Genomic DNA, 27,215 nt, shown 5'->3' with positions numbered 1-27,215 from the left:
AGGTCATTCTGCAATGGCTTCAATGTCAAGGAAATGACTCATTGTGCGCAGGCTTAAAGAAAGGGACATGACTCAGTGCCCAGCGCATGCACTGTCCTGGGTTTGATAAATCTGACATCTATCCAGGGAATATTCAGCGCACAGGTGATCATACGCTTCCAGAATCCAAAAATCACTCGTCAAACTGTGACTCAGTCTCCTCCATGTACTGAATCGGGACTGGGAACTTGTGGTCACCCAGCCCCTGGATTGGGATTCTGCCTGGTCTACTGTGGACACAACCCTCCTCCCTTTTAACACTAATTTGTCCATCTTCGAAATGAGTCTGGATTGGGTGATCCCTCCAATTCTTTTCGAACACGTGTTTCAGGGGTCTGAGAGTCCCCACTCTAGAAAACATACTGTCCCCTGCCATTGGCAAGTAGACTCTTCGTTCTGCCTTGCTTGCCTGATGCCCTCTGTGGCCTCTGGGGCTGAGCCGGGGAATCCGCACGTTCGATTTGGCCTCTTGTGGTGTTGTGTGGGCTCCTGCCCCTTTCCCACCCGGGAACAGTGGTCGGTTCTGGGAACATGTGCTGCTCCATTGAGCTGCATCTGCCCTTACAGCCCGGCTCTCCCAGAACCTCTGTGGACAGGTCACGGCCTTGCATCTGATCAGGGTGCCTCTGAGCTCCATGCTGAGATGTCCGCTTCCTCTTTCAGACCACAGAGTATTCAGCCATGGCTTCACTGGCTGGAAGCCTGGATGATATGAAAGCCAACTTGACAAGCCCCACCCCCGCTGACATCGGGAGCAGCGTTCCAGGCCCGCAGTCCTACCCCATTGTCACAGGTGAGCATACCTAGGTGGGGATTGGGGGTTTGTAGGGGATGGGGAGGGGAGGGGAGAGAGAGAGAGAGAGAGAGAGAGAGAGAGAGAGAGAGAGAGAGAGAGAATGAGAACATGTGTGTGAGTTAGGAAGCTGTTCTTGGTGCTTTTGGACATGCCTAGCTTCTGCTTTAATGGAGTTAGGTGACAGACTGCTAGGGACACAGTTTGCAGATCAGGTGACATGGCTGCACACTGTTTTGATGGAACTAAAGGAAAATAAGTACAGAGAAAAGACGGATCATACTGTCAGAGGGGGTCACTGTGGTGGAGCTTGGCGCTCCGAGGGCTCCTGAATCAGGAAAATCTGTCAGTTGGCATCAACTTCCAGGAGTAGAGGGACTCACCATTGGTGTTTCAGATTTCCAAGCAGAGGGTGGGGAGCGCTGGGTGTGTGTGCCAAGCAGCTGTCTTTCCTGGTAGCCGCCTCCATTAGCACCATCAGTGTAAAGATTAAGAGTACAGGACCTCCATGCGTTGAGCCCATGTATTAACCTGACTTCTAAGTTGTACATACCTACTGTCTTTTATTTATACCTAAGCTTCATGTTATTAACCTATAAATTAAAATGGAAAGTGGGACATTTGAATGATGACTTTTCCTCATAGTTTCATTCTTTGTTCCAAGTTGTAACAGTTTGGGTAACAGGAAGTGTAGCTTTGTTGAAGGACATGTGTCATAGTGGCAAGCTTTGGGGTTTCAAAAGACTGGACCATTTCTAGTGTCTCTGTCTCTATGCTTCCAACTTATAGAAGAAGATGTAAGGTCAACTTATGTTTGCTTTGTCATTATAGACTCTAACACTCTTAAAACATATTGTTCATATTAAAAACATTTCTTTAAATTTAAAAAAAAAAAAAGAGTACAGGACCTCAGGCAGGTGGGGCAGCTCAGCAGCACTGCCCGGCATGTGCTGGGTCCGAGTTCAATCCCCAGGAAGGCTCCACTTGCTGCAGGGCTCCAACCTGTTGTGGGTCAGTCAAGCACCCTCCAGTGAGTTGTGTCAAAATCCCAGCTGTGGTTTTCTAATCCTTATGCTGGCAACAGCGGTGGTGGCTGTTGCACAGGGCTCTTGTGAGAATGACCAGGTTCCCACACATGAGGAACTTGGGCTCTTGCCTTGTATCAAATACGCATCCAGTAAATGTGTGTGCCGGTTGTGACTCCTCAGAATCTCCTCACACTGGTCACTACAGGACTTGCTATGGCAGGAAGATCCCCTTCTCTGGCCCTAGAGCTGTCCCTGCAGCCAGTTCTGGGAGGGTGCCTCACTCAGGAGGCAGGAGGGTCTCCAGAATATGAAATGCGCAGACAGTTGGGGGCGCTGGGCTATACTCAGACTAGATCTTGGGATCCTGCCAGAGATGGCAAGGTGTCCCTGTTGGCTGACAGACACAACCTGAAGGTATAGGCAGAACCAGGAAATTCGCTTGTGTTAGAGTTTGCTGAGGAGGCTTGAATGAGGCAAGATCTGAGGCCCAGAGGTCCCTTGGCACTGGGCGCAGGATAAAAGCAACTGAACTCTGTAGATCTGGGTACCACGTGAGGGTCAGACAAAGCAAGAGCGACTTGGTCCCTGATGCATCTAAGTTGGGGCATAGCCTACAGCCCTCTGAGACTCAGGGAGGAGGTGTGAGAAAGGAGTGCCAGACAGTGAGCTCAAGCTCACAGTAAAATCCAGCCAGTGGTGTTTCCTGAGGCCCCCTGCAGGGTTAATGGGGGTTGGTGTGGGAGGGACCTCAGTGACAGTATTCCCATTACACAGGTGCGGAAGCCAAGCTCAGATGTGCCCACTCTTTGGAGTAAGGGCTGAGTTAGAGCCACCTTTAGTTTTCTAGAACCCTTGCCCTTGTTCTCAGGGACCCACAGACAACTGAGGAGGTACAGGCAGGGAAGGGGAGCTAGCCTGGGTCCACTCAGCTTCATGGCCTCAGTCCCTTCACTGAGCCTCAGGCCCTCTGCTGGGCAGCTCAGGGGACACTGAGAGGTGGCTACTGTTAGCTTCATCTCCATTGCATAAGTGAAGAGACAGCCTTACAGTGACAGAACACGCTGCCTGAGGCAACAAGTGGCTGTGCCACACTCCAACAAGGCCTGTGTGCTGTCACTGTACCATGAAGACAGCCAGGGGCCCGTCCAGGCCTGAGACATCCTTGTTGTTCGCCTTCGGATGCTCTTCCACCCATGAGATGTCTCTGATCTCCCAGAGTCTTTGTGATACTCAAATGAGATCTGGGAGGAGACAACACTGTAGAGAGAACGTTTGGGGCAGGATTTAGGAAGTGGGTTTGGGCACCTGCTCATTTAGGTGATTAATAGTTCAGTGAACACCAAGGCTAAATCTTGTCTGTGGGAATGGGAAGCAGGCTCCCTAACCAAGGCTAACTTAGCCTTTAGGTAAATCTAACTGGACTTCATGGGGCTTGTAGAAAACATGAGCCAATGCTTAAAAACAAAACGAAACGAAACAAAATCCTAGCTTTCTGACTTCTCAGAAACTTAGCAGAGCTGGTCCTTTTGGGTTGTGGTGCCACAGGTTGTGACAGATTGGGGTTCACTGGCAACCACCCCTCCAGATAGGCTTCCGTGGTCCACAGCAAAGACCACCTCATTCACATTAGAAGTCACGCGTGGAAAGGATTGTGCATTGTTCCCAGATCCAGAGCTGCAGCTGGAAAGACCAGCTGGGTGCTACAGGAGCGTGAAGATCTGCATGGGGCCACACAGATGGGTTTTCAGATAAACCCTGGAGGAAAGATTAGCTGGGATCAATTTGGATTTCTTCGTTTGAAAGTTGTATTACACACAGGAAAGGAGGAAAAACAACCCTGACCAACAGGGCTGTGCTTAGTCCTGAAGCATCAGGCACATTCTAGAGCTCGCTGTGGCAGTGCACACATGATCCCGGAGCAGGAGGCTGAGCCGGAGAATTGGGAGGCTAGCCTGGTCTACATAGTAAGGCCCACTTTCAAAACACCTCCCCCATACACACACGCCATTCAAAACGGAAGGAATATTCTGTCAGCCTAGTCGTTAGCTTTCTTATAAATCAACAATAATCAGCACAATGGAAGGTCAAGACCTTCAACAACAATATAACAATACCAGAGGATAAACTTAGACCCACAGTAAGTGACACAAGAGAATAATGGGGCGGAGTTTATTCCTAGACTATCAGAAAGATGGCTGTCTGCTCCCCAAGTAACCTCTTACCTTAAAGCAATCCCAAGTAAGACACCAACAGACTTTAAGAAAAATTACCAAAATGCTGCTAAATGCTGGATAAATATTCAAGGATAGCTGGAGATGTTCTAAAATAAAGAGTTAAGCAAAGCTTCTAGGATATTCCAAAATATATGACCAAGGGCAAGATGACTCAGCCGGTCCAATAAAGCGTTTGTGCCAAGCCTGACCCCCCCCCCTCTCTCTCTCTCTCTCTCTCACACACACACACACACACACACACACACACACAAGTTAAATGTAATAAAACTTTAAATAAAATAAAAGCATGTGATAAGTCTATGGTAACCACAACTATTGTAGAAGCTGAGGTTTCAGACACATGGCCAAGGTGGACAGTGTAGAATTAGATCCAGATATATGCGGTCAGACCCTGCTTCATTGTCTCTATCGAAACAAATGGGTTGTGAGGTAGCAGATATGCTAATTAGCCAGATTTAGTCATGACGCATTGTAATTTATATCAAAATATCACAATACACCTCATTAAAAACAAATCATTTAAAACAATTTCCCACTTAGTCAAGACTTTAAAAAATAAAGCCATAATAAACCAGGACAAAAAAAGAGGAAAAATTCTAATTCTAGAGTAGAAAAGGCCTTTAAAATGTTTCAAATACAAATTATTGAAAAGAAATGTTAAAATGTAAATATTTTTCTATGTAAAAACATCCAAAGACAAAAGGCAAAACGAGGGTGGGAGTGTAACATAGATGGTAAATATTAATTTGTTTAATATATAAGGAGATTTTGTGTACACACGAAATATTGCTAGGCACTATTTTTATGTGTATGTGTGTGCCTGCTTATCTGTATTGTACCATGTGTGCAGGTGCCCAAAGAGGCCAGAAGAGGGCGTGAGACCTCCTGGAACTGAAGTTACAGGTTATTGTGAACTGCCTGACCTGGGTTCTGGGAGCCAGATCTGGGCTGTCTGTAAAAGCAACGAGTGCCCTTAACTGTTGAGCCATCTCTCCAGCTCCTATATAAAGGACTTTAAAAACAAATAAAACGTTAAGAGCATACTCTTGCAGAAGACCTGAGTTTGGTTCCTAGCACCCACAACAGGCGGCTTACAACCATCTGTAACTCCAACTCCAAATCTGACACTTCTGACCTCTGCAGGCACTTCACTTGTGTATGCACACCCTGCGCAGACACACACAACTAGAAATAATAAAATAGGTATTTTAAAACTTAATAAGAAAAATGGTCTGTAGGAAAACTAGGCAATTACAGGGAGTTTATTGGGAAAACTGCAGTACCTCAAGGGTGTATGGGGAGATGTACCCCTCCCCCTTGTTACCACAAAGCTGCAAATTAAAACAACCGTGAGACGCTGGGTCTGAGACCATGGGTTCTATATTAAGGCTTGGTGTTGGAAACGGCACAGGAACAATATTTTCATGAATTGCTATTGGAATATAAATTTATGTGATTCCCTTTGGAGGAAAACTTGGCAATGTCTTTCAAGGCTTTAAATACATTGGAGTTTACCCACTGACTCAGAAGTTCTGTGTACATGTTAGGGAGCTTACTCTACAGGCCTGCAGTGATGACTTTGCCTGTCATTTGCAAACAAACAGAACCAGGGCAGACCCTACATGGAAACCAGCTAAGCTAGTTAGGGTGCTTTCTCACAGGCAATACAATGCTACCATGATAGTCAAAAGGCTGGAGAGAGGGTATGGCTCAGCGGTTAAGAGTGCTTGCTGTCCTCTCAGAAGGTCTGGCTTCTGTTCTCAGCACTCAGACCAGTGGCTCACAACCTCCTGACACTGAGACTGCAGTACAGGAAACCCATAGTTTTTTCCTGGCCTCTGTGGACACACACACACACACACACACACACACACACACACACACACACCACTCATACACACATACATACACATGCACACACAGTTCACACACATGCTCACACACATGCTCACACACATGCTCACACACATGCTCACACACATGCTCACACACATGCTCACACACAGAGCTAGGATTGGAGAGATGGTTCTGTAGGTAAGAGCACTTGCTATTCTTGCGGAAGACTCGGTTCCAGAACCACAGCTCACAGCTGCCTGTAACTCCAGGATCCTCTTCTGGCCTACAAATGCACCTGCATGAACACGGTACACATAGAGACAAACAGGCATACACACATACACAAGTGATAAAAAAAAAATCTTTGTTTTTTTTTTAAGGAGTACTAACATGAATGTCAGACAAGACATATATTTGGTTAAAAAAATTTTAGAAGAACAAAATATGATCACACTTATAAAAATTTAATGCAGTATTTTTAAAAGTATAAAGCATAACACAGTTAGAAAACTATATTGTCATTAGTTGGCCCACCGCCATTGAACTAACACAGTAGACAGTCGCATGCACGCACGTACCCTGTAAGGCAGATGCGTGTGCATGAACGTTTACTGGGAGGCCTCTGCACCCCTTATTCCTCCTCCTTATGGGTTACTGAATTCCTGTGCTATTACAGTGGGTTTTCCATTTTGTCCCCTCCAGAGTCTTTGGGTTAGCCAGTGTTTGGGCACATACACACCACTTACATTCTTGATGCCTGTTTACAGAGAATGTAACCTGCTGTCTCGGTTATAATAAGACATCATGACCAAGGCAACGTATTAAAGAAGTTTTCAACGGAGTTCATAATTCCATGAGCTTCATGGTGGGGAGCCTGAAACAGGCAGGCAGGGAGGTAGACAGGGCACTGAAGCAGTAGCTGAGAGCTCACATCCTGGCCCACAAGCCTGAGGCAGAGAAACAGAAGTTGGGAATGACATGGGCTTTTGAAACCTCAATGTCACCCCTGGCGGCACACCTCTTCCAAGGCCACACCCCCAATCCTTCCCAAACAGTTCCACCAACATTCAAACGTGTGAGCCCATGGGGGCCATTACCAACCAAACCACCATGCCTGAATTCACATCTATTCTTACACTAAATCAAAACAATACAATGCCTGAACTATGAGGCGACGATGTGCATTTGCTGGGTATATATATTCTGAAAGTCCACAATGCAGGGCAGAGAGGTGATCCAGGACTTTCTCCATGCACAGAACACGTGTATGAAGGGCTGTGGACGGGGGACTCATGTAGGCTCATCCTGACATTATGGTGTACCAGCAGGTTGAGGAACTCTTGGCACAGCTCCAAGTGAAACGCAGTAGCTGGGGTCCTAGAAAAGTCGATGTGAGTGGAGACGGGGAGACCACAGGTTCACATTTAAGTTAAAATGAAGTTCAGTTCCAAATGACTATAAACAGATTTCACCTACTTGAATGTTTTGTGGCAATAGCCAAGGAAAAAGAAATTTGGTCTGTTTGTCTGTCAGTCAGCAATGGCCCTCATCATTGAAAACCCCAAAGCGTTCACTGTTGGGCTCAGTCTCCTCATTTACTTCAGCCTGTGTTAGTAGCTGCCTGGGGAAGCTTAGAAGTTTTGGGCAGTGGAGAGGGGGTATCTGACAGCCACTTTGGTCCCTCTTTCCGGGCCACAAAAAATGGAGGAGGGGTCCCTGAGCTACCCTCTCCTTGCTCTCACACACCGGGCAGCCCAAGAAAAGTCTCGTTAGAGAGTTTCTCTGCACCGTTTATATGCTGCATTAAATATTAAGCTAAACCCTGCTCTGCCCACCAGGGCCACGCTTCAGAAACCGCTCACCATTTGCAAATTTGGTGACATGGCCGCAGGTCCCTGCACTGTCAGCAGTTTGGGCCTGTCCTGATTGGGACTAATTATCTGCAGGTGTGTCCTTGGGCCACGGGCCTGCTGATGGGGCAGCTACCGGGTTTGCCTATAAGAGAGGGTGGCAGGTGAGGCAGTGCTAGGCTCCCAGCTTCTGCCTGCCTCCCCACTGGTCAAAGAGCTGACAGTCTTGTCCCCAGCTGAGCCCACCTGACCTTTTTGCCTTTCAGAACAAAGGAGTTAGGCCAACATATGCCCTTGTGGTCTCTTCCCTGGGGACCACAGCTTTGCATCAGCAGATTGGAATGTCAGGACACCAAGGAGGGTCTCTTTGGCCCAACAAGTGTGGGAGGCTCTTTGTGGTAGCAGCCGGGCACTGGGCCCTGAGGCTTCTCTGGCGTTTCTCCCTCCAACCCACAGAGGCCATTCTGTAGCACAGCAGGTGAGATCCACTAAGGCCGAGAGAGTCCACAGCTCTGCCCGCTACATTCAGTGTTTGGAGCCTCAGTACCCCAAACATAGCCCCTAAGAAAGCACACTCCTGCCCTTTGGATCTGAGAAGAAGCTAGAGGACAGGGGGATGAGCACTGGGGCAGGAGACAGAGGGGTGGGGTTAAGTCTGGACTTTGCCACTTACCTGCTCTTATTTTTGGGACAAATTCTGTGTCTTCTTTAAGCCTCAGTATTTCTAGTTATGAAATGGGAGAATGGCCACTTCTGCTGACTGCCTTGGATGTTTGGGTTCTGTTATGTTTTTAATTTCTGGTTTGTAATGCTGACGATCCCAGCATGACCCACTACACACAGGGCAAGGGCTCTGGGTGGTGGAACTGTATTGGTATTTTGCATTTTGTGAGGATCGAGTGAGTGGTCCCTGCGTAGTGCTAGCCATGTTTCTTAATCCATACCTTGGTTCTTGAACAAATGAGTCTTTAACTCTGTCCTTCGTGTATACATACCGTGGAGACTCTCCCAGTGCCAGTTCTCCGTGGGTGGAGAGTAGGGAGGCAGACTCCTCTGGGGACTCTCAAAGGGTCCTTATCCTGCCTGTGTAAGTTGACAGAAAGAGGGTCAGGACATCTGCTGTCAGGGTATCTGGCCGAGGGGTGGTGGGGGCAGGTGCCTGAGCAATCAGGGATGTTTTTGTGTATGTGCGTGTTGTAATTCTCTATGCGTGTATGTCCACCTGGGTGTGTACACATGTGCATTCTGACACATGTGTGTTCATAAGTGTAGAGGCAGTAAGTTAGTGTATGTCCTCATGGGTGTGTACACATGTACACACATATGTGACACATGTGTGTTCATAAGTGTAGAGGAAGTAAGTTATTGTATGTCCACCTGGGTGTGTACACATGTGCATTCTGACACATGTGTGTTCATAAGTGTAGAGGCAGTAAGTTAGTGTATGTCCTCATGGGTGTGTACGTATGTGCACACATGTGACACACATGTGTTCGTAAGTGTAGAGGCCCATAAGTTAGTGTTGAATCTTTCTTGATCCTTCCCCACCTTATTTTTGAGCTAGAACTTGGAGCTGTGCCTGGAGGTCACCCCACTCAGCTGTGCTGGGATCTGTTTGTTTTGCCTCGTGGCACAGGGATCACGAATGAACGCGATCCTCCTTCTAAACATGGGTATTGGGGGTGAGCGTGGGTGCCCAAGCTTGTGCAGCAAGCACTTGCCACCTGAGCCATCTCCCAAGTTCCAGAGAAACACTAAAAACTCTCTACTGGTTTTGGTCAGTGAACCCAGGGACTTGGGCCTGTAGGGCAGTGTCCAGAGGTGGGAGGCAGTTCAAGGCCCCTGGTGGGGGGACCTCCTTATCCTGAGTGGCACTGCAGCTTTTCTAAGGAGGTCCTGTGCTCAGACGTTCTCCGCTTCCCACTCAAGCTTCCTCTGGCCGGCCGCCAGGCAGCTCTGAACAGCCGATCGTTCACCCTTCCACAGGGAACGCCTCCTTTGACCCACTTTTGATGAGACTCCTGGAGGCTCATCAGACACAGCTAAATACCTCTTCCCTCAGAGTGGAGTCATAATGAATGAGCAGGACTCTGAGAAGTGTCTGTGTACCCAGGCTGCTGAAAGGTGCTGGGGGAAATGCCAAGAAAAGCTATGACACAATAGGGTGAGCTGAGATCCAGGCAGGGTTGGGCCACCAGCTCCCTGTGGAAAGCACTGGGCTGTTGAAGTTACCTCATGTATTGGGAAGAAGAGGTCATATCAATAGCAAGTCACTCCACGGGACCCCTGGGGACAGTCTCTTCCCTCACTGGGTGTGCCAGTGTTAGGGTGTGTGTGAGGGGCAAGTTTACAGTTGACGCAGAATGAACTCGCTGTGGTCTCATCATGCCAGGAGCTCTAACATACACACACACACACACACACACACACACACACACACACACACACACACACACACACAGAGCACTCATGGGAAGCACAGAGAACAATCTGTGGCGTGAGCTCTTGCCTTCCACCTCAACAAAGGTTCCAGGGATTGAATTCAGGTTACATGGCAAGAGCCACTGAACGGCCTCCAAGCCTCCATTTACATTCTTAAGCTTTTGAATGTTGTCTACTTGGCAACTACCAAAACAATTTAAAAGTGGCCTTTTAAAAATCAGAGGGTTTGATCTAGAGATGAAAACACCCCTCTTGAAGGCGTGGTGGGCTTGCTCCTCTAGGATCAACATAAGGAACTTGAGAAGAGGTGGCCCCTTACCCGCCTAGCTCTCAGGTTCACCGGGCTTGCTGCCCACCACCCCCAGCAATTGGGTTTCCAGCCCTGCCTGCTTCCACTGCTCCATTCTTTCCATTCCCTTAATAACTTGCAGAGCGCCCTCCCCCTGTCAGGAGACCTTTGCAATAGCAGTGAACTCTTTCTGGACACTACCAACCAGCCAATGAGGAGACTAGATTGCTGCATGCAAAAGTTCAACCCCTGGGATGGGTAATGCTCCTCTCTCCCCGAGGTTCGGGGTGATTTGCCTTCCAGAATGATTTGGGGCAAATTCAATGGGATTCAAACTATTTGTCTCCACATTAGTAAGGATACCCACAGCAGTCGGTGCTTGGATTCCTAGCATCCCAGAAGTTGGGAATCTTAGTATTTGTCAGACCACACTGAGGCTCAGAGAGGCCAGAGGTCGGATGGCTGGAAGCCCAAGTGAAGCGCACGTAGCCCTATAATTAACGTGCACATTGAAGAATGGGTGCCGTGCTCTCGGGCTGGCCCTGCGTTCCCAAGAACTATTTGTTGAATAAATGAATTGATATTTGTGTAAAGTGTGGTGTCAATTAAGAAAAATAATTTCATCCGAAGGTGCTCGACTCGTTTCTGACCTTGTATTCTGTAGGATAAAAATAAACGGAGCCGGATGGCCCTCCTGGTATTGCACTCAGAGATTTTTCACACTTGCAGGCAGCTTGGAAGCCGACCTTTCCAAATAGCCTTCCAGCGGGTCTCTGGGCCTCCACCTTCCCATTCCACCCTGCTGTGACCCATCCTCCTAAAATAGTGATTTCATTAGCTGGCTCTCCTGGCCGGAGAGAGCCCAGCCCTTCCCACTGTCTGGAGGGCAGAAAGAAGCTCCTGACTACTTTGTAGAGGTTCTGCCAGGTATCATTCAGGCACACACTCATTCATTCCTCTTTCCATCAGGACTGGACTCTTCTTGTGTGTTGGCTTGCATTGGACAAGAGGGTCCTGGGCTTCCTTCTGTCCACACACTCAGGCAGAGGAGGGATGCAAACATGGAAACCTGTACAAGGCAAAAGAGAGCAAAGAGAGAGTCAGGATCCTGGGAGACATGATGTGCATACGGGCGAAGAGCAGGGAGTTAGTGTGGCTTCTCTTCCGCCAGGAATTTGAGGGAAGGTTCCACGGGGAGCCAGTGTGTAAGGGAAGCCATGTTTCTCTGTTTTTGAGGTTGCTTTAATCTTTCATCACATCTGTCTGTCTGTCTGTCTGTCTGTCTGTCTGTCTGTCTGTCTACAGGTCTTGTTATATAGCCCCAACTAGTCTAGAACTTACTATGTAGAATAGGATGGCCTTAAATTAGAGAGTAGGCAATTCTGCCTTTGTCTACTGAGTGCTAGAACCCCATGCAGTGCCCAGGGCAGTGCACCCATGCTCTACTCACCATCTCTTAAAAGTTCAGAGGTTTTGTTTGTTTAGTTTGTTGTTGTTGTTGTTGTTATTGTTATTGTTTGGCTTTTTAAGACAGTGTTTTTCTGTGTAGCCCTGCTGCCCTGGAACTTGCTCTGTAAATCAGACTGGCCTTGAACTCAGAGATCCGCCTGCCTCTGCTTCCTGGGAGCTGGACTTAAAGATGTGAGCCACCACAGCCAGCTAAAAGTTCGTTTTTAAAGCCAGGCATTAATTAAAGTGCACACCTCAATCCCGGCACTTGGGGTGCAGAGCAGGCAGATCTCTGTGAGTTCGAGGCCAGCCTGGTCTACATATCAAGTCCCAGGACAATCAGAGCAGCACAGAGAGACCCTGTATCAAGAAACAGTTTTTTTTGAACCACAAAGAATCCAAGCTCATTGTAAAGGTAATTCCAGAGACGGAGACATATATGCCTAAGGCAGCTTGTGACCGTGTTCCTGCACGTCATTCCTGACCCGTTTTAGAATGCAGGTGTTAGCAGAGTTACTGGTGTGGTTATGTGTCTTTCCAGAGTCTTATCTATGCATTCTAAACGCACACCACATTACATGCATACGGCTGATTACCTATAATTGCCTTTATACTCTGTGTAATGTTAGCTTTTTAAATTCTTTACTTCATACTTTTATGGGGCCCTAACCCATCAGTGAGTGGAGAACTCTCCTCGCTAACGATGTGGACAAATCATTGTGGATTTTTCTCCAGCAAGACAGTGGTCATGGCCCATATCTTCAGGGAACACCGGATAGATGGCTCTCGGTGATTGAGGCAAGAGGACAGTGGGCAATCTTGTCATCCTTAGCTGGCCCAGGGCTGTGGGGTCTGGTTACTGCCTTCACACTGACTTAGTACTGTGAGGTGAGGATGTGAAGTTGTCAGAAGCATGGGGAAGCCACAGTGGAGACTGCTTTAGATTGGTCCCTGGGAGAGCAGCTTTAATATTTTTTTTCAGTTTGATAGTTTTTGTCCCTGCAGGTATTTTGCCTGTGTGTATGTCTGTGTACCACATGCATGTCTGGTGCCCATGGAGGCCAGAAGAGGGCATCTGATTCTCTGAAACTGGGGTTATGATAGTTGTGAGCCAACATGTGAGTGCTGAGAATTGAACCTGTGTCCTCTGGAAGAGCAGCCAATGTTCCCACCACTCAGCTATCCCTCCAGTCCCCAGGAGTTTAACACTGAGTTCTTAAAAACTGAACAGGCTGTCTCTGAAGCAAGCCACACACATGTGCTTTGGGTCTCCAGACCCTTTATCCTTTGAAATATTATTTTTATCCTACTAAAAGTTCAGGAGTGTGTCTGTGTCCCCTCATCTAGAAGCAGAATAGGTTTCGTCCCACCCCACCCGCAGGCCCCAGCCATCCTGTACAGGACTCTGAGCAGAGCCTTCTGTGTCCTGGGGCACAGCCAGGCTGAGAGCTGAGCACACTGCATGGGGCCCATAGAGACTCTAGAGCAGTCACCCGACTTTGGCTTGCAGCTCGGTAACTCAGGATTGGGTGGCCTCTGTTTCCCGGCTGTTTGTGTGTAAGCCGCAGTTCCCTCTAGGCATGAGGATAGATAGGACCTTGTTACATGACTAAAACACCAGCGGAAAGAAGTCAAGGGAGGAAATATGCATTTCTGCCCATGGTTTCAGAGGTGTCCCTCAATCATGTGGAGAGAGCGTGGCTGAGAAGAGCAGGTCTCACCATGGCAACCAGGAAGCAGAGAAAAGCAATGCATGGTGAAGACAAGGCAAGACACACCCCAAGAACTCAGGGGCCACACAGTATACCACGAGGCTCCTCTCCTCCTTTCTCTGCCTCCCAGTAATGCTATCACTTATGAATTCATCCATAGATTCATCTGATTTTTAGGCCAGAGCCCTCAGGAGCTAATTTTCTCTGGAAACGCCATCGTAGATGCCCTCGGAGGAGGCCTTTACTGATATCCTAGGTATTTCTCAATACAAACAAGTGGATAATTATGGGATTATCACGTGATTAAATGAGTTAATACTGAAGGACATGGCACTCCCTCCTGGGATAGTTGAGTGTTGCTTTGAAAATCTAGAATACGGGAAACAGCCCAGCCCATGGCAGAGTGGGACTTTGAGGTCTTCAAACAAAGGGATGCTGTGTGGAACCAGTGACACTCCTGCGGCTTGTATCACAGCTTCTCATTATGGCCATAACATAATACCTCAGTCTCCGTGGTTAAAACTGGAAGTCTGGATCCAGGCCTGTCTGTCTGTCTTCTTCCGGTTGCCAACAGTAGAGACTTTGCTTCTGCTGGGCTCCTGACTAGGGTCTTCTGTTGGTTGCCCAGCAGTGGTAGGGACCAGCGGCGATAGGCACATCAGATCCTCAGGCTAGGCCTGCCAGAACTCCTATGAACTCTGAGAAGGCTTCACCCCTGAACATCACTTTTTCATGTCTTTGAAATGAGAGTCACAATCCCAGCTCATTTCACTGTAGGACCCTAGTGAAGTGTCCCTGGAAGAGAAGGCAGATATCCCACAAGCCATGCCTTTTCTGACCAATCCACAGAGAGCCTGTCACCCTGCCAGCACCTGATGCTCCAGGCTCCACCCCTAGAGGGAATGTAAAATCCGGTCCCGAGCTTTGCCTGTTAAATGCACCCACCCTGGGGCCTAGGAACCAGCTGACTCTCCCCATGTTCCTTCAGCACGGATCTTCTGGGAGAGCCCCCCCCCCCCCGCAAAGTGTTAATTTTCCCAAGAAGCCCCCTCCACCCAACTACCTAATCTTGAAGTGATGCCCCTGATCTGGGCCCTGAGCCGGGCCACCTTTATGGCGACATCCTTTCTACCCTCCATTCATAATTCTGTGAGTCCTGCTTAACCTCCCGTGAGACTCCACACCCTCTCCAATTCCTCCAGGGCAGCCTGAGATACAGTAGGGCCTCGGGAAGTGGAAGACAAGGGGGTAGATGAGCTCTTATGATTGGTTGTTACTAATCACCCCTCGCCCCACCCCTCTAGGTCACTGTCAAGGTTATTGATACGATTCACACACTCACATGCATATCTTCGGTGAGCAAAGAGGCACATTTGATTTTTAAGATATTATCATAATTATTATTTCTTCCCCAATCCATTGGCTTCTACTATCTGCTGCTTCCACCCCACCCCCCAGCTGCCAGTGTTCCAAGCTCAGAAAAAAGGCCTCTCTAATTTATCTCTATTAACTTTTATTTTCATTATCTGTGGCTGTAGGACTGCTACACTCCGAGAATGTCTATGAAGGCTTGGGGAGGCCGCCGTCAGCCTGAGTTTTAGGGGTGCCTTCTGTTTGCTGGCTCAGCCTATCCCGAGAAATGTCTTCTTTTCCGGACTCACTAATCTCATTCTATACCTTTATTGTGCCACATCCTGGACGGTGTCACTTGCCCGCCTGGAGGGAGTTAGTAATCTATGTGGACTCAGAGCAAGGCCTTTTCCCAGAGAGCTGGCACAATTTTGAACAGCCAGAAGCGTGCCCAAGCTAGGGACCAGTCAAGCTAGAGCCACCCCTTCGGGAAAACACACACTTGCCTCTGATGTGCTTTGTGCCAGGCTGGCATGGCTCTAAGTCGTTTGGTTTGTGCTAACCTGTCCGGTGTGCATGATGACTCTAGAAAGGAGTCGTTCTCAGTGTCTCCATTTTCCTGTGTGATGATAGCAGGCCCAGGGGGAGGTGCATAGGACCTTGCTCGATGTTGCGCAGCTTGTAAGCGGTGGAGCAAGGCTCCAAACGCAGGCAGTGAAGCTGCAGACACACAAGCTGATGGCAGCCTGTCCTTCTATGGTAGGAAACCATTTTTGCTATTTTCCTCATCCTTGTAGCAAAACACCTGAACAGAGTAACTGAGGGGAGGCGAGGCGTGCATTGGCTCACTATCTCGGGAAGATTTCAATCTGTGACTTGTGAGGAAGGCATGCGGAATGTGTGGCTGGCGGGAGGAGGGGATGGGACTCGTGGGTGGACCCTCCTGAGATCCTGGTGAGCTACTTCTGTCACCAGCCAAGCCCCACCTTCTACAGCCAGGGCTGGACCTGAGCATGCAAAACATGGTCCTGATGAAGAACATTTCAGACACGAGCCATAACAAGCTTGGGTCCTCTGCATTCTAGCCTTGGGGGAGCAGTGTTCAATACAGGGTTTCTTTGTGTAACCTTGGCTGTCCTGTAACTCGCTCTGTAGACCAGGCTGGCCTTGAAGCCAGAGATCTACCTGCCTCTGCCTCCCTAGAGCAGGGATTTAAAGTGTAAGCCACTCTACCCTGAATCCCTAGCTTCTAGCATGTTCTTACCTAGGCCAGACCATCTAGAGAAGTCTGGCAATTTCAGGATGCTTAGTTGAGCCCCTGGAGGGCTTCCCAAACTATAGTCTATCATCCAGTATGGGGAACCCAGACTAACAAAGCCCAAACTTTTTTGTTTTGTTTTGTTTTGATGGGGAAAAAAAGCAAGAGAGAAATAATCGTCACTCTTCTGCCAAAGGGGATCATGACTTCAGGTCAAGCTCTCTTCAGTTGGGTCCTTAGCTTCTCGTCTTTGAGATGAGAGGATCTGCTCCCTTTGCCTGGATTGGCTGCGGGCTGAGAGGATAAAGGTGGTCAAGTGCAGGAGCAGCCTGTGAGGGGTAGAAAACCCCAACTGGCTGCCCTGAGAAGGATGGTGGGAGGATGAGGAGGTGGGATGGGTAGGATGGCCCACCTCACTGCCCGAAGCCTTCAAAGTCTTAGCCTCCCATCTCTTCGTGATCAAAGTGATTGCATTTGGGGATAGTGTGGAAGCATAAGGCCAAGAGAGGATGAGGAGTGGCTAAGGGTGCACTAAAGGCTGCAGGCAGTGATCCCACCAGCTGGATGGACCACGAATGTTGTAGCATCCTTTACTGCTGGGGACGCCAGCCCCGGCCTTGCTGATGGGAGCAGCCTTGATGGGGATAGCTAGTGTGGGGCTAGGTCACGACAAGGTTCCAGTGAGCTCATTGGTTCAAAATCTCTCTGGATAGAGTAGGAGGCTCCCGTAGGAATCACCCACAAGGCCCTGGCTTCCCCGTTGTGCTTCCCCATTCTCCAGAACTCCAGAACTTGGGGCCCTGTTTCAGCTGCTCCCACATTATGTTCCAGGAGTGGGGCTTGAGAGTCCCCAGGGCAGATACAAGGGGCGAGCCTCTCTGTGACTGGGGCTCACCTGCAACAGAAAGTGACCGGCCGGCCATGGCGCCCTCTCGGGTGAATCCCTTCTTTGACCTTTGTAATTACTCCTGTTCAACCTCCCCTCGTGTTTTTCCCTCCCGGCTTTGAGGTGCTCAACTCCTGCACCCTCTCCAGGGTATTAAAGATGTGAGTGAAATTGATGACCAGGATGTCTCGGGTCTTTATGATGATGAATGGCTTTCACTGCCAAAGCTTTTATTGTCTGTGATTTGGGGAGAAGGAGAACTGATATATCAAGGCTGCCTGTCACACCATTTAATACAGTTATAAATCCTGACGTCACTAACTGGTGGTCAGAAGCTGGAGAATTCCGCCGGCCTCTGCTTTGCAGAGCTTTATGGATTTTCTCCCCCTCTCTCTTGCCCCTGTCTTTGCTTGACTGTCACAACTGTGTTGTGGGGGATGGGCACAGTGAGGTGTTGATTTTAAATATCCCAGGGACGCTCTAGTTTAGGGAGGAAATGGGTCTCCCTCACCGTTGTTCTCAGAGAGGCCAATGAAAAGCCTTGGGTTCTAAGAAGAGCAAGAAATCTCCTCACTGAGACAGACGCGCCTACTCTCTCACCTGTATACTGCCTATCACAGCTCTCCTGGTGATTTGACGTCTGCTACCTGCCAGAGCTCCTTGCATCCTAAGAAGGGTAGCAAGGAAAGAGTGGACTCTGGGCTTACAGAAGGAGAGAATGAGCCTCAGTTTACAGAAGGGGAAATTGAGGCTGAGAAGTGTTGGCTGTGGTGGGCCACACCAAGTGAATACCAAGGGACCTCCCCCGGGGTGAAGCCACAGAGTATCTTCATCAAGAGTTGGGGATACCTGCCTACCTGCCAGTCCTGGGGAGAATCCTTGACCCCTACCATCAAGATCCCGAGAAGGATTTTGAAGTTTTCTGGCCCCAGTTTTCACACCTAGAAATAAGAGCTCGCTTTCTCTTCATAGACTGTTAGAGAGGTCAAATGGGGTCATGCACGTATCCTTCCTAACAAGGCTCCCGGGACAGCAGAAGCAAACGCTTTGAAAGGTTGGAGGACAATGAGAGAGGCATGGGCTCACAGGAGCACTCAGAGGGCCACCTCTACCTCCCTGGCATTGTGTGGAGAGTGACCAGGGGAAGCTTCCTGTGGAGAGCTACACTGCCACCTTTAAAATGGCAGGAGGAACGTACACAGCAAAGAGATGAGCAGAGGGAGAGGAGGGACGGTCGGTCTCAGGGGCTCCCAAGGAGCTGGATCGGAAGCTGTCTCCAAGGCCTCTATGTAGCGAGTGGCATCCTATAGGAGTCTCTGGGGGTCTTGGTGGAGGATGTACATGATGAGGATGAAACTTGATCTCTGACCAGCTGATAGAGGTTACAAATCCTCAAGAGAGAAAGGGTGAGGCCCTGGGCCAGACCACAAGCCTGTGGATAAAGGAGAAGTGAGGCTAGAACTGGCTGTAGCCCAGTGCAGGGAAAGAGGAGTGGCTGAAGTCAGGGTAGCTCCTGTTGGAGTCAGGAGACCAGGCAAATAATGAAGCTCAAAACGAAAGCCTCCTTCCCACAAGGGCACAAAGTCTCTGGCACTTCACCCGGGCTAGCCCCATGGAATGCTGGGAAAATGTTTTCTGAGCTAAGGGGCTCTGTGCTAAACGTAATACAGGCGCTCCCAGGGAACCGGTGACTATGGTCCCGGGTGTGTTGAAGTCAGGCACGTGTGTTCTAGTGAACGGTTGTCCCATTAGTCTCACAAGTGCTGGGATGAGGACCCTGGGGAGGGGTCTGCCCAAGTGGAGGTGGCGAGGGCCATCGCAGAGTTTGCTGAGGCAGGGAGATGAAGTGAGGAAGAGCGAGCTGTCTGTGGTGTGGAGCAAGTACAGAACTTCAGTCAAAATGGTTGTGGGGAGGGCAGCAGAAGTCTGGATGTGAACTGGAGCCACAGACAGTCCAACTAAAGGAGCCTGGAGCCGGTAGGGGCACTTTCAGGGTGGACAGCAAGGGGAGCCTATGTTGTGGCTGGAATTGTCCATGATGATGTTCCCAGGCTGGACCCTCTCATCCAGGGGTGCCACCAGAGACCGCTGGGTGCTCTCATTATGCCTTTCATGTGCTGGGGCAGACAGGAGTCACAAGTAATGCCGGCTGCCTCCTGCTGGTGTGCGGAGCGCCGGGGAAACCACATGAGATCCCATCTCGAGCATAATGTGCAACCGAGAACAAAATTAGATTGAGAAGTAAATGGGGCCGAAAATTTCCAAAGCATTTCCCGTCAGGAAGCTGTGTGATTGCATGTTTTAATTCTCTGCGTTTTGGTGGCAATGGCTGGAGAGAAAGGGGCTTGGGTGGGAGGAGACTTGGATTTCTGAGGCGCAAAAGCCAGAAGGGAGACGAAGAATGCCTGTTGTGCCTGAGGACAGAGACTCCGTTCTGTTCCTTTGGACCCGCAAACACCGACAAAGTGGGTATGATTTACTCTACTTTGGAGCCAAGGAAACTAGGAGAGGAAGCCGACTTGCCTGGGGCCACATAAACTGTGTGCAGGTAGCAGGATCGTCAGTCCCAGCATGGTGAGCTCTTAAAAACAAGGCGAATGCTGTACGGAGTGTCCCTCCCCTCTGACCCCAGCATTCGGGAGACTGAGAAAGAGGGATCTTAAGTTTGAAGTCATCCTGAACTAGGTAATAAATTCCAGGCCAGCCTGGACTACACAGCCAGGCTCTGTTACAAATGCCTAACCCCTGTCAAATAAAACCAAACTCATACTGACACAGCACTGGAGAACCTTCTTCCCCCTCACTCTCTGCACCCACTTTTCTTTCCTCCAGTTCCAAAGCCATGATATTCCAGAAGCAAAGCAAGGGCTCACTCACACTTGTGCATGTGTAGTGAGGCTTAGGGAGCTAAGGACATAGCTTGGTCAGGAAAGTGGTTGCTGTGCAAGGGCGAGGATCTGAGTTCTATCCCCGGCACAGGCATGAAGAGCCAGGAGGGTGGTGTATGCTTACAAGCCCAATGTTAGGGGGGAAGAGACAAATCCGCCTCTGATGCACACTGGCAGGTAAGGCCCCTGTGAGAGATTTTGTTTCAAATGGAAAAAGAAAACAGTGAGACCAGGGAGACAGGGAGATACTCAGCCAGCAAAGGTGCTTGCCACCCAGCCTGGCAGCCTGGCAGCCTGAGCCCAATCCCTGAGCCCTACATGGTAGAAAGGCCCAACTCCTGCAAGATGTCACTGACCCCCACAGTGCACTGTAGAGCACAAAAGCATGCATAAACACACGCACGCAGCACGCACGTACACACGCACATAATCTTAGGAGGAAAAGGTGGACAGGTTCTCCTGAGGAACAGCACCAGACTTTGGTCTCTGGCTTACACACAAACAAGCACATACCTATGCACACACACACACAAGGTCATGTATGTATACACGTCCTCAGAAACACACAAACACTGAGTAAATAAATAACCGAGGCTCAGTGAAGCACTGCCGTTTGCTGGTAGCACAGAGGCAGAGGTCTGGGTTCCTCTGCGTGTTACTTGTCCTCTCTCTTCCTGCTCAGTAGCTTCCACAAGGCTCCAGGGACCCTGCCTACTTGACCATGCCTGCAGAGCCCAAGAAGATACCAGTATTCTCAGAGTTGCTACCAAACAAACAAACAAACAAGCAAAACAGACACAAAAGCTTTCCAACTCATGTCATCTGGGACCCCAGGCCCCAGACCCGTGAAAAACTGTCAGTTTCCTGGGATCGAGGAATGAATGCTCTATGGAGAGACGGAGGAAGCAGAAGCTAGAGAAAGCAAAGGGAGACCACGGGGAACACAGAAGTGCAGGGCGGATCTAGGCCCAGGCCTGGCTACACTGGCCCTCTGCCCAAGGCTGCACCCTGGCTGTCTTTACTATTGGCAGACTAGACACATAATCATTTCCAACATTGCCAAAGCTTTTTAAGATGCTTTGTGCATAGGCTTTATTTTTGAAATGAGGTCCTACTGTGTTGTCTAGCCTTGTCTTGGATTCCTGGGCTCAAAAGACGTTCTTGAGTAGAACAGCCTGTAGAGTCAAAGGCACATTTCTCTTCCCTTCTCTTCCCCTCCCTTCCCTGCCTCTTCCCTCCTCTCTCCTCCCTTCCCTTCTTCCTTCCTTCCTTTTATTTTTAAACAAAGAAAACTTGGCCCATCTGGAACCTTCCTGGGGAGTCTTGGATAAGCCAAGCAAAGCTCGATCATGTAAAGTAGGCTTCTAAGGTCCTGAGATGCCTTGGAGGCCCAGAGAAGCGAACTGAACCCTGGGCTTGACTTTCAGGGTCCTTTTTGAGCTCTGGCACCCAGGGATGCTGTGAATGTTTCTAAGTCAGGCTGAAGGCAGCTCAGAGGGCGATCGTGTCTGCTGTGCTCTTGAGCCCTCCCTCCCAAGCCCTCCACTCTGCCAACCTCCATGTCTTACACCAGCTGCCCACCTCCACTCCGCCACTGTCCCAGCCTCAGCTTCACGAACACTGAATGCCTCTCTCCCCTCCCCATTACCTCAGCTAGGCTCAGTCACTGAGTGGTGTGAGGGAGCAGATCAAATCTCTCAGGAGGCCACCCTCACCCCTCTCTAACCAAGACCATCAAGGCTGGCTGGTGTCTCCTCTTCCAGGAATGCTCAGTTGTCGTCGTCTTCTTGTTCTTGTTCTTGTTCTTGTTCTTTTTCTTCTCTTCTTCTTCTTCTTCTTCCTCCTCCTCCTCCTCCTCCTCTTCTCCTTCTTCATCACCATCTTCCTCTCTCTGTCTCTGTCTCTCTGTCTCTGTCTCTCTGTCTCTGTCTCTGTCTCTCTCTCTCTCTCTCTGTCTCTGTCCCCTCCCCATCTCTCTCTGTCTGTTTCTCTCTATCTTTATTTCTGTCTCTCTGTTTCTCTCCCTAAGACTGGGTCTATATAACCCAGACTATGAAGTTAAGGTTGACTTTGAACTCCTAAACTTCCTATCTCTATATCCAAGTGCTGGGATAACCGGTATGTGTCACTTCTGTCCAGCTGTTCTACTCTTGGTTGTGTATGAGACCTGGGGCATGACCTTTGCCGCTGCCTCTCTGAGCCTAACTTCCTTTAGAGTGGGCATTAGTTAACGAACAGACAACAAACATGTTGAATTCAGGCCAGCTGACTCCCATGTTCCTTCCTCCATGATGCTCCCGTGTGGTAAGACTTTCCATCCCTGCACTGCGCAAGCCATTATCCTTTCTTGTCATCCCATTTGTGCCTCCTGATGGCCCATGAGGGAGGGAGGGAGGCAGGGCGAGGTGGGGCAGGGCAGGGCAGGGGCAGCTACATTTCAGAAGAGAAGTCAAGACCCAAACTGGTAGGGATTTGCAAGCAAGAGTCTGAGCAGTACTGGAGCTCTGAGAGCTGGCGGGAAGACTGTGACAGGCAAACCCCATACCTGCTTCTCTGGGAGGGGAGGGGCAGTGTTCTGGCAACCTGCTGTGTCAGCCCAGCAGTGCAATTTAATGGGTGTTCTCTTCAGCACATTCATTTGCTACGCACCACAGGAGGTGCCTGGCAGGGCAGGCTCGGCTCTCTTTGGCAAGCAGCACACCTCAGCCCAGCCCTCCTCTTGCTCTTGGCGATTGGTTACCAATATTGGCCTTACTAATTGGGTTGGGGAAAGAGTTGAGGGCGAGAGTGGGTATTGCCAGCTATCAGCCTTACCCAGATGGAACCCCCAGGCAGGGCTCTGTGACATCTGGAACTCTCGATGTGACAAGAACAGGCCGTGGTGCTGGTTCGGGATGAGATAGGCCTGAGTCCCTTGCGAGAGACCAACGTATACATGTGGCATGGCTATTTACATACTGGCTTTTTCTTGAGTCCTTAGACATTTCTGTAGCATTGCTTGATCCCCCCCAGGTAAGCAAACCAGGCTCCAGGTTCAGAGGGAGGGTGCTCAAGAGGGGAGGGAACTTCCCTGAGGGCTAGTAAGGAAGTGGTGGGCTTTCTCACGCTCAGACCTGGTTCTACCTCAGTGGACTTTGCACTTGATCCTTCGGCTCTGACCTCAGTCCTTAGCTTGAAAGGGCCGCAGGCCCTTCCCACCATGCTTGGAACTGTGCTAGACTAGAGCAAAGGCCTTGGTGGCTAAGGGACAGGATGCTGGGGTCCTAAATCTAATCCTTACTGCTTCTCAGCTGGCCCATAAGTGCACGTATGTATGAGTGGTACATGTGGGAGCTATACAAACCCCTCCAGCCATAGTGCATGCACAGCACAGGACCCCAGCCACAGTGCATGCACAGCACAGGACCCAGACACAGTTCAAGCACAGCACAGGACCCAGACACAGTGCATGCACAGCACAGGACCCCAGCCACATTGCATGCATGCACAGGACCCCAGCCACAGTGCACACACTACATAAGCAGCAGCACTGGACTGGGGTGAATGGCTCCCGAGCTCTGCACAGTGGGAGAGGCAGGGGTCGCTCTCTAACCGCTGGCTTTCAGTTCGACCATCACCTGATGCACACGGGTCCCCTCCTGGTAAAAGCACAGCACAGGGCTGGGAGTGTGGAGGGTGGGCAGCAGGGAGTGCCTGGCCAGGCGCTGTCCACATGTCCACAACTCAGTGGCAATCAAGCCTCTTTTCAGCAAAGAGGAGCTGAAGTCTCCCTTCCCCCCAACTCCCTGGCAGTGAGGACAAGAGGCAGTTATCCTTCCAAAGTCTAGGAAGTGGCAGAGCTGGAGTTAAGGCCCCAGCAGGTACAGTCTCTAGGGCAGTGGTTCTTAACCTTCCTAATGCTTTGACCCTTTAATACAGTTCCTCAGGTTGTGTTGACCCCAAGCATAAACTGGTTCTATTCCTACTCCATTATTGTCATTTTTCTACTGTTGTGGATCGTAATGTAAACATCTGTGTTTGATCTCAGGCAACCCCCTCGTGGAAGGGTTGTATGACCTCCAAAGGGGCCATGACCTACAGGTTGAGAGCCATTGCTCTAGAACATTCTTTTAACTAAGTGTGCACTTTGCTTGTAAGCAGTGAGGGCGAATGGAAGGTTTCTGTGGCATGAACAGAACGGCACTTCTGAGGCCAGTGTGGATAGACTGAGGGTGGCTGAGAGACCGGGGAGCAATACTAGCACCCCTGAGTAGGAAGCCACTCAGCGGCATTCACATTTCAGCCTAGGCTAGCAACTGTGGGATTCAGAAACATCAAAGAGTCAAGCACGGCAACCTACACCTGTAATCCCAGCACAGGGGGGTCACGAGTTCAAGGCTACCCTCAGCAACATAGTGGGTTTGAGGCCAGCCTCTGTCTCAAACAAAACAAAGAGGAGGAAAGATGAAGCTTTGTTCTCCATAGGCTTGGGGATGGCTTGGTCTGGATAGGGGTGTGGTTGGTACCCATCCTCATAGAGGCTTGTCCTGTTGCCACAAAGAGCTTTTCGCCATCTGTTACTTACAACTACAGGGACTTGCCAGACACTCCTTGGTCTATACATGTCTTGATAAGAGGTGTACAGGCGGGCGGGAGGGCAGAACATCCCCTGCTTCTGAAAACATCATCCAGGCTCATCCTGTAAATAGGCAGAACGGACCCTCTGGTCCAGCATCGAAGCCCTGGGAAACTGGGCAGACATTGACCTTGCCACGAATTAACCAGACCACGAGGTCTGGGCTCTGAATCTACTCATATCGTCCTCCTGACTCCATATGTGCACCGATCGCCAACTCGATCGGCCCTAGAATCACCTAAGAGACAAACCTCTGCCAGCCTCTGTGATCCATTTTCTTAATGCGATTCCCTGAGGTGGAAGACCCACTTGGGCAGCACCATCCCGTGCTCTGGGGTCCTAGACTGCGAACAAGCAGAACCGAGCTGAGCGGCAGGGTTCAACTCTTGCCTCCTGACTGTGCCAGTGACGTGACAAACTGTGTCACGATCCTGCCATGGTGACTGCCCTGCCCTCTCAGACTGAGCTACGACAAACTCTGCCTTTAGGTTGCCTTTGCCAGGCACTTTTTTCACTGGAAAGTAATCAATACACAGTCACCGTGAGTCCCTGTCACTTGCCCCAACAGTGGTGTGACTAGGTTAAGTCTCCCCCCCCCCTTTTTTTTAAACTGTGATGTCTTTAATGTACTGGTGGGAACATGGGACACTAAGCCACCGAGTCTGCTGGAACTCTGTGCTTCTGAAGATCAGGTTTCCCAGAGGTGGAAGCGAGAAGAGCTCTGAGCAAGTCTTACGTCTCCCCTTGGCTGTTCATAGTCTCGTGGCAAGGGGTTGACATTATTGAGTGGGGTCTTTCAGGCAGGCGACCCAGCCCACCACTGCGTGTAGGTACTGGCCGGAGGAGGCCTGGTGGGTTTTGGATAAGTATTTGTTACTTGTATAAGTTGTGTGGCCAAGATATTCCTGTCCCACATAGGCTGTCCCAGAAAGCAAGGGACAGGAGGAGACCTGAACTTCATGGGTCTTAAATCTCATCTCTTTCTAGACTGAGAGTGGGCCCCTTGGGATATAGACGCTGGCTGTCTGGCTCTTAAGAAAACAGTTAATTTTAAATCAAAATGTTAATTTTGAATGGAAGGTGATACATTCATGTGATTAAATATTCAAACTGTACAGAAAAACTATAAAAGGAAAAATAACCCCCTCCCCACCAGTGTCCTCTCTCCTTCGGTTTCTTTTGTATGAACATGTTTTACCTTCAATCTCATTTTACTTATCTCTTAACACATGAATCTTACCTGTTGCTTTTACCAGCAGAGACAAGACTAAATACTACAGAATTCTCTTTTTTATTTTGTTTTATACATTTAATATGTTGGAGTTTTTTTTCATAATCTCCACATTTAAATTCCTTCCTCCATCCCCCTCTTTTCTTTATTCCCTCTTCCCTCCCTCCCTTCCCCCTTCCTTCTAGTCAAATGTAAGTCTTAGTGTATGTTTTGTGTATCTCCACAGTAAAATCTTAGAATTGCTACTTAAAGGGAAGGCACATTTTGCATTTGTGGTCCATCTATTGAGTCAGAATGCATGGGATGCAAGATGTGGTCAGGGGGGTTTAGGCTCTCAAGTCAGAACCTCAATAGACTTCCAACCCACCCTTACTAGACGAATACCTTACCCCAGGTCAAGGATTGCTACGTTTTCCACCTCCTGGAGGGGCCGTGAGGCTTTAATGGAGTGTACACCAGAGCCCCTGGGCTTGGAACGCAGTCAGGGACACATACATGATGTTGTGGTTGCTACAAGGGCTCTTCTCATGTCTGAGTTCTCTGGAGCACACAGGGGCACCTCTTACTAGATGTCAGATAATGCGTGAACAAGCAAATGGCCCAGCCCCAAGTACCCTGTTGCCCCTCCTGCTACAAATGCAGCCCCCTCCTCTCCATGAATCAGGGCCTGTCTTGGCAGAAGGACCTGAGCCCCTGGTACAGTGGGGCTGCTTGGCCTTTCTGCTTGGAGCTCTGCCTTCTTCCTTCTACCATTGGACTACAAGTTGCCAGTGAGATGAGAGTAAGCCACAAATGTGCATGAAAATATTGACTAAGCTCCAGCGTTTGCTCTAAAACTCCAGGCAGATGAAACCCACTCTCTCAAACCCCAAACACAAGGGCTCTGCAGTACAGGTTGTCTAGGCCACAAAAGTTCTGGGTTTAGTCCCCAGGATCTGCTGACACACGTACTAACCAGCCGGGTGCGGTAGTGCACACCTATACCATCAGCACTTGGGAAGTAGAAACAGGAGGATGTGGAGTTCAAGGCCAGCCTCAGCTACTTAAGTGACTTTAGCATTGGAGCTACAGAAGGCTATCTGAAAACCCAAAACAAAATCAATAAACAAGACAAAGAAAAATCCCCAAAACTCAGAACTGGGAGATGGTACAGTCCTTGGTGACTTCAGAGAAGTGGATGAGGCCTCCCCAGGGGCAGCACTGGGAGAGCTTGAGCTGGGAAAATGAATGGCACCCAATTACTTACTGAGGGCGCCGTTTGTCTTCCTGGCTCTACGGGGCCAGGCTGCACCTTCAGCCTGGATAGTAAGAGAGA

At 49.6% G+C, this 27,215-nt stretch overlaps 1 protein-coding gene across 6 annotated transcripts in view; it reads left to right on the top strand.

Moving 5' to 3' along the window:
* Pax5 (paired box 5) overlaps positions 1-27,215 on the top strand; it is a 186,597-nt gene that overhangs the window by 106,182 nt on the left and 53,200 nt on the right. For all 6 annotated transcript variants that reach the window (XM_039110570.2, XM_039110568.2, XM_039110567.2 and 3 more), the window contains one exon: positions 703-832. In XM_039110570.2, coding sequence (XP_038966498.1) covers positions 703-832 — 130 coding nt within the window. The remainder of the gene's footprint in view (positions 1-702; positions 833-27,215) is intronic.

The sequence above is a fragment of the Rattus norvegicus genome, chromosome 5 (assembly GCF_036323735.1).
Source record: "Rattus norvegicus strain BN/NHsdMcwi chromosome 5, GRCr8, whole genome shotgun sequence".
NCBI lineage: Eukaryota > Metazoa > Chordata > Mammalia > Rodentia > Muridae > Rattus > Rattus norvegicus.
This window is presented reverse-complemented; position numbering and strand designations above follow the sequence as displayed.